Source organism: Aegilops tauschii, chromosome 3 (genome assembly GCF_002575655.3).
Source record: "Aegilops tauschii subsp. strangulata cultivar AL8/78 chromosome 3, Aet v6.0, whole genome shotgun sequence".
Taxonomy (NCBI): domain Eukaryota; kingdom Viridiplantae; phylum Streptophyta; class Magnoliopsida; order Poales; family Poaceae; genus Aegilops; species Aegilops tauschii.
The window spans coordinates 392,609,756-392,617,316 of NC_053037.3; the positions used below are offsets into that span (position 1 = coordinate 392,609,756).

Below are 7,561 nucleotides of genomic sequence, written 5' to 3' on the forward strand. Positions count from 1 at the left end.
AAGTAGTACTACAGTACGTGCTTTAGTTCATTCAATCTCCAGTGGACGGATGCGAAGATGTGGACTGTCCGCCTGCATCCCTGATTGTAACGTACACCCTAGTTAGTTAAACAAATTATTTTCACTAGTATAATTAATTTAATCTTGCATATGCTCCCTGGTTATACATTCATCTTTTCACCTTTCTGTAGGTTCGATACGACGAGATCATCTCTGATCCAGGTTATTTGGATAGTGTTCTGCTAGATGGGGCAGGGAAAGCTTCTGAGATAGCAGACGCCACTCTCAACAACGTCTATCAAGCCATGGGTTTCTTGCGCAGATAGCGTATGTAGAACATTTCACAAGAACTACAATTTTGTTTCTGCACGTGTAGGCCTTTCTGCTAGTGCTACTGATAAACATTTTGTTTGATGGTACTTGGATTAGCCTTTTGTTTCTGGTTGTTATGGACACTGTTAATAGATTGTGGAAGGATTATTTACCGAAATACAATGTCCAAATACCATCTCTGGATAACTTTACAGTTATTTTCTCGAAGTTACATGTGTGGGTATGGTGATAGCGCATATGTACGAAACATTTGCACAGACTGTACGCTCCCTGCTAATTGAATCAGCAGAGGAAAAAGCTTCATGTCAACCCTCCACTTAGGACTAACGCTGCTTGGCTGATGACTCTAGCAATCCTGTGGATCTCATGCTGTACAGATTGCCACGACTCGGAGGTATTTGTTTTCTTTGCGGTCTGAATGGCATCATCCGCACCTGGATACACTTCGGCTCCATAATCGTTGTACAGTGAAGGTCCATAAATCTGCATGATTTCTTTTCCGTAAGCATGATGGTATGTAATGAACCAACTACGTATTTTACCGAAACCACAGCTTACCATGTGTTTGTACCACGGTCTCCCAGAAAGTCCTTCCCACTCTGTGAATGCCCGTTCAGTCATCATCAGCCGGTCATTCAGATCTCTTACCCTCAACGGGTTGTTTCGCCACGGGGACCAAAATTTCCATGTTTGCAGAGCCTAATTACCAAGATGAACTTAGAAAGCCAAAACTTCCATGTTTGCAGAGCTTAATTATCAAGATGAACTTAGAAAGCTCGAAGTTAAAACTATGTCCCAACAACAACAACAACAACAACGGACAGCAATACCTGAAGTTCAGAATCCACTTTCAGCACTGCTCTATTGAACTGTTTGATCGACCTGTGGAGGGGAGATAAGCTGACAGGCATTCCTAGTACTCTCTTATTTATATCCACTGCACCATTCTGCAAAAGAGAGAGCTACTATCACGATCCTCCAAATTTAAACCCCTAATTACTGAGAGAAGATGCTCAGTTCTGAAAAAGTTGGTATTGGGGAGAGCTCTAAAGGACATGTTACCTCGAGCTCTGTGGCATAGGAACTGTAGTTGAAGGGTAGGATCTCCTCATCTGAAAGCCTCAAAGCAACAAGCCCCCATATGCTTGCCACTACAAGAAGAGATGATTTTAGCTGGAGTTTTGGCTAGTGGGCTTATGCAAGTATTTTGCAAATGCAACAAATTTAGCACAACATATTTTCGATGATCAACTCAACCGAAAGTATATACGACAGACACTTGTTCACTTGGTAAGTATGGTTAAGATGTACAGTATGCTTCACACGTTTTAGCAATGTCCCATGATCCTCCCTAACTTGCGTGTTGTGCCTCCTGCTGGATAGGCACACACAAGTTCCTGTCTGCAATGGAAGTCGAGAAATGTGAATCGTGTCGTTGTTATGGGGCAGAGGAGCACATGGAGACCTATGTTGACATCGAGCTTGTCATCTTAGAGCTGGCACAAACCCCTGCGTCGCCCCTTCCTTGGCGGCCCGGGGGTTCACTCATGCGCCGCCGCCGGTGGCTCCCCTAACGTCCTACCGTCCCTCATCGCCGCCTGAGGTTGGCGCCGGGCAAGCCCAAGCCAAGGAAGGTGGCGGCAGGGCTCGTGCTGCTCCTCCCTGTCCGGGGGCGGCGGCTTGCGGACGGAGCCGGGGTGGCGGTGCATCCGTTGGCTCTGCTCTGGCGACCTGGGGATGGCACGGGGGGCGGGGGGGTGGTGGTCCGGCGTGGCCGTCGATTTGGACGCGGTGGTGGTGGCGGCACCCTCGGCTGGCAGCGCTCGTGGGCGGTGGATGGATCGCTTCTTGACCGCGTGGGCGGTGAGTCGTCGGTGGATCTCCTTTCCGCTGCAGCCTCTCTTCCGCTGCACTTGGTGGCTTGCGGTTTCGACCGTCGGCCTCGGTGCGTTGGCGGGGGCTGGTAGAGGTTGACTCGGACCGGATAAAACTCTGGATGGCTCGCTCATCCCAACGGTGGTGACGACCATGGTCGCCGCTCTCCTCCTTGCAGGCATCGTCGAGGTCCCTCCCCTACACCCCGACCCCATGCCCAGGTGAAGACCCAAAAATCTCCTCAGATTGGCGGCGGCGGCACTATGTGTGCTGCGCCCTTCTTGGAGGCGCCGCCTGGGGCGTTCTGGTGCTCGGTTAGAGGAATTGCAAGCGAAGGGGATGGGACCAGTGACAGCAGGTGGTGTTCGCGAAGGAGTGGCGTGGCATCTGGCACGTCGACAATGGCAGATATCAGCGGCATGGAGCAGCGGGGTCTCGGCGGTGGACGCGTGGACGAGCGTGTGATGGTAGCGCTGTCTGGCGTCGACGGCAGTTGGGACTGGCAAGGTCGATGCGTGAGTACCTGCTCTGAAGATGGATCGGTGCAAGACGGTGGCGGCCGCCTCTGTAACGTGAGCGTGCGGTGACCACTAAGAGTGCGCCGGACCGGTGTGTGCCCAGACCCGGCAATGCGGTTTGGTTGGGGCCTCCGGCTTTAGATGTTGGGCTTTTGTGTGAGGTCTGGGTATGCGGCTTAGACAATCGGCACCCCTTCATCAAGTTGATAGGAATAGCGACGATTGTTGCTGAGATGGTGGCTTCAGACTTATTGATGTACTATTTTGTAAGGTCTTGGTGAATAATTAATAAAATGGCTGCATGCATCATCCTGATGCAGAGACCGGGGGTCATCCTCCTTTTTGAAAAAAAATCGTAGGACTGGCACAACAAATAAAAGAGCAGTTTGAAGACAAGCTGCTTGTGGAGAGGGGTGTAATGTCATGGGCAGACTTAGGAAGGAGGACAATAGGAATGCAATTTGCTAGGAAAGTGGTGCATCTCCAACCGATCCCCAATAACAATTTTCATATTACTGGGGATGGTTGCTTTCACAGATCCCCAATAACCCCCATTCCCAATTACATATGGGCCCCACTTGTCAAAGAGATATTTCTTCCAGAAGACAAATGACGGAGAAAAGAGGGTGGCTACGCTGTGTTCGATGGTGGGGCCCCATGGTATTGGGAAAGAGGCAACTCCCCTCTATATTGGGGGAGTTGGGGTGATTTATTGATGGTCACCGATAAGATGGGACGGGATTGGCGGTCTATTGGAGCTGATCTTTTTTCCCAACTCCCTAAATACAAAGAAATGGGACAGGATTGGGGATCTGTTGTAGATGCTCTTATGTTCTTAGTGGTCAAGTCTGAGTTTTCCCTATAAAAGGCACACCATATACGATCAATCAAGCAATGAGAAGAACAAACTAGTAAAGATCTAATCCCAATCACTCATATGCCTATCATCCCCTGCACGCCAGCCTACCCTTGCTCCTCGGAGCCATAACTCCAACTTTGTCATGTTCATCAGTCTCGAGACCGCTAGTAATTTTAGCATAGGTTCGTTGCTATGGTGTACCTGCAACATGCCTGCGGAACATGGGATCTCCATACTTTTCCATCCATGTGAAGTCATCATACAAGCTGTGGTAAACTGCGTATCCTGCAAACAAGTAGCACTCTAATTCAATTTGATCTACTAAAAGAATTCACAATCAGTCAAGTGCAAACAGCAAAACATTTCAGGAATGTAACTTAATGAACATAGGCAGATAAAAAAAGCATAAAACAAACCTGACCCAATAGCCATGTCGACTGAAGGAATACCAATATGTTGAACAAAGGCAGAATAATCTGATCCTCCACCTCCTAACCTTCCAATCTTAATATATAAGTGTGTCATCAGAAATCTAGTATAGCAAAAGCATCACACACCTGAACTTAGAACAAGAGGAAATAGAACTATGTCTAAACTATACATAATATTCCTTTTACATGCCAAGTGTGCAGAATACTGAGAAAACAAATTTGTGTGACATGCTTAGTTAACATGAAGTGCATACCAAAGAACTATCAGAAGCCATCCACAAGTCATACAGACTTTCTGTTCCATTATCCGGATTTTGAACCTTCCTCGGAAAGAAAGAAAACACAGTATATTAAGAGAAGTAGAGAATCCTCAACACTAATTCACTCTTTGGTTTTTAATAGAAATTCCTACTGAAAACAATTCCATTACAGTAAACTATTCCTTCTTTCAAAGGTAACAACTACTCAGGTTAGAGACAAAAGAATTTATGGATTGTAAATTTGTATAAGCAATGACAAAACAAGCCGAGCGCAGGTTAGAGAGAAAAGAATTTATTGATTGTAAATTTGTTGCCCCACTGTCCCCTTGGCATAATTGCACGAGCCATGCAATTCAAGTCCCTTGTAGTTTTTGGCCACGTACGAGTGACAACATGCTATTGGTGTCTAACTATGCCAAAACTTAGAGCAAATTAGTTTATATATTAAACTTGCCAAAGTTTGCCTTTTCCTTTTTGCAAAACTTGCCTAAGTTTAGGTCATAAAAACTGAAGCCACTTTGGTTAGAATTTTGCACACTTTAGACCCAGGTGCTATAAATGGAATTTTGCCACATGTGAGACTACGGACCAAATGGATGCACAAGTCAGGGTGTGGGAAGTGTGGAATTCTGGTTAGTCTAAAGGTTTGGTTATGAACGAAACAGGCCTTGGCCAAACCGTGGCTTGCCACAAAAACCTCTAGATCTTCTCTCGTAAATGCTATGTCACCATGGAAGCAAGCGACCCTCGGCGGGTTGGATCTAACCCTAATAGTATTGTATATATTTGCTGTTGACTGAATAGACATGTCTATTTACTGAATAGACATGTCTATTCCGACTATTATACCTTTTTACTCGCCTGCTTGAGCAACTCATCAAGTTGAGGAGTGGCTGATGCGTCAACTCCAGAACCAGACACACCAACATCTACATTCAGGTAAGCAACAGTTCTCGAAGTTAGCATTGCCCTGTTCTCTTCAACCCATTCTGTGGAACCTATCTGCAATTTTCTAAAGAAATTAGTATGAAAAGGACAGGCGAACTGCTTGATAATAGTACAAGGGAATGGAGAGAGAGAGAGACCAATCCGTACTCTTCAGCATCCCAATTACACAAAATGATGGTTCGACGAGGTCTCCAACCCTTGTTTTGTAGCTTAGACAACCTTTGAGCTAGCTATATTCAATAGTAGTTAACAAGCCAATGTGTTCCTCTAGATCATTAGTAGACTAAAACAAAGGGGTGACATAGAGCAACTGAATATGCCATACCTCAAGCAAGGCTGCCGTTCCGCTGTTTGGGTCAGCTGCCCCAAATGTCCACGCATCACGATGGTTGCCAAGAATAACATACCTGTATGTGCATGATAATTATTACTGGATATGTAGTTATTCATGTACTGAATCTCTTACATGCAAAATCATCAGTGGTGATAAACAGTTGAAACCTAAGATGGTTCTTGGTGTCTGTTTCAAAATTGTAATCCAAGATATCTCTAATTAACTACTGATGAAATGTAGCTGAGTTTCTCTGATGCAATTATAACAATGTAGTTATAAGTTTGTTGAAATTTCGTTATCAAGGGTACTCATACTGTGGCCTATGGCACGGATTTGGAGTCAGTCATTTGGAGTTGAGTCAGAGGGCACACTGTTGCCGACAGTAGGGGGTTTGGTGGGCACTGAAGTGGAATTCCCATTGAAGAGAAGTGTATGGCAAAATGGTGAGCGGTTTTGCCATTTGGGGATATTGACCACAAAAAGGAGAAACGCGGAGAGTTTCGTTTACCTGTCGGGTTCTTCTTTCCCTTCAATCACCGAAATAACATTCTGAATAGTAGCTATCGTCTCATTCCCCTGAAAGAAACACACAAGCATCACTCGAGTCAGCCAGGAAGTGGAACCAAAAAGGAAGAGAAAGGCAGATCTCGTCTCCACATCAATTTGACAGCAACTTACTGTGTATGTCAGATTGAGTACCGCCGGCCCGGGCCCGAGGCGGTAAACCGGCGCGCCGTCACCGCCTTGCCAATCCTCTGGCGCGACGTCCCCGCCGACGAGCCGTAGTATCTCCTCCCCGTCCCTCCCCGACACCGGCAGCGCCGGTATCCCCGGCATGTCGTGCGTGGACATCGCCTTCGCGACGCTCACACGCTCGCAACCTTCCGACGACGCCCACATCGGCGTCGTGGGGTCCCCCACCCCCTTGAACGTGCTCCCCACCTGCACGCCGGTCGGCGGCATCCACGGCCCATCCGGGAAGGCCTTCCCCGGCGTGTAGTCCTTGGGGTCGGTGAATATCACAGCCGCCGCCGCGCCAGCGTCACGGGCGTTCTTCACGATGTCGCCCCGGTACACCTTGCCGTAGCGCGCGAGGGCGACCTTCCCGGTGACGTTTACGCCCCGGGAGGCGAGGTAGGCGTAGTCCTCCCTGCGGCCGTAGTTGGCGTAGACCACCTCGGCGGCGGCCGAGCCGGACGCGGCGTAGGCGAGGAAGGTGGGGACGACCTCCGCCGAGGCAGCGGCGTAGGGGTCGCCAGGGTAGGTGTCCTGCACCAACGCGAAGGCGGTGGCGTCGCGGCCTGGCGCGGAGAGGGAGAGGGAGCGGCCGACGGGGTAGGAGAGGAGGACTTCGTAGGGCGTGACGCGGGTGGGGAAGGAGAGGGAGGAGAGCGTGGAGACGACGTGATCGGCGGCGAGCGCGTTGGCCTCGGTGCCCGCGAGGTGGGGGCGGACGGTGAGCGCGCGCAGGTGCGCGGCGGCGGTGTCGTTGGAGCCCAGTGAGAGGAAGAGTGATTGGTAGTACGACGGGGCGGGCGCGACGAGGAGGTGGTAGTAGGTGGCGAACAAGGCGCCGACGAGGAGAGGGAGCGGGTGGAGCCTCGCGGTCGCCCGGGGAGGAAGAGGAGGAGGGGTGGCGGGGATGAGCGGGGTAAGCAAGCAGGAGTCGTCGCCGCCGAGCGGAGGCGGCATGGCGGCGGCGTCCGGCGGCGGCACTGGCGAGGCGGGGTAGTCAGTCCGGTAGTGCCTGGCGTGTGGTGGTGCGGCGGGAGAGCCGGAGTGGAGTGGGTAGTAGAGTAGACGCAGGGAAAGCGTTTCCCTGTCTTCCGCTGACATATGGGTCCCGGTGCGATGTTTACGTTTTATACGTTATCTTTCGCTATCCTTGGTACAGCGTGGCGTGTGCTTCGTGGAATAATCGTGCAATACGTTTTCGACCTTTTGCGACGAGGTGGGCTGGTTGGGTGGGGTAAGACGTGGATTGATTCGGATTGGGCCTTTGT

At 49.7% G+C, this 7,561-nt stretch overlaps 1 protein-coding gene across 1 annotated transcript; it reads right to left on the reverse strand.

Annotated features, from left to right (window-relative positions):
• Positions 1 to 462: 462 nt before the first annotated feature.
• LOC109775219 (probable glutamate carboxypeptidase LAMP1) lies at positions 463 to 7,338 on the reverse strand. Its single transcript, XM_020333966.4, has 12 exons — positions 6,237 to 7,338; positions 6,067 to 6,134; positions 5,550 to 5,631; positions 5,362 to 5,454; positions 5,126 to 5,278; positions 4,271 to 4,336; positions 4,002 to 4,089; positions 3,787 to 3,870; positions 1,396 to 1,484; positions 1,164 to 1,280; positions 892 to 1,032; positions 463 to 816 (listed from the first exon to the last, which is right to left on the reverse strand). Exons 1-12 carry the CDS (start codon positions 7,248 to 7,250, stop codon positions 634 to 636), a joined length of 2,178 nt encoding a protein of 725 aa, XP_020189555.1. The 5' UTR covers positions 7,251 to 7,338; the 3' UTR covers positions 463 to 633.
• Positions 7,339 to 7,561: the final 223 nt, after the last annotated feature.

What these genes read in the sequence shown, in the direction of transcription:
- LOC109775219 (XM_020333966.4), bottom strand. Translation starts at nt 7,250, where the DNA reads ATGCCGCCTCCGCTCGGCGGCGACGACTCCTGCTTGCTTACCCCGCTC. An exon ending in ATGCTGAAGAGTACGGATTG is followed by an intron (nt 5,279 to 5,361) that starts GTCTCTCTCTCT and finishes AGAAAATTGCAG; the next exon opens with ATAGGTTCCACAGAATGGGT. An exon ending in AAGTGGATTCTGAACTTCAG is followed by an intron (nt 1,033 to 1,163) that starts GTATTGCTGTCC and finishes CTTGGTAATTAG; the next exon opens with GCTCTGCAAACATGGAAATT.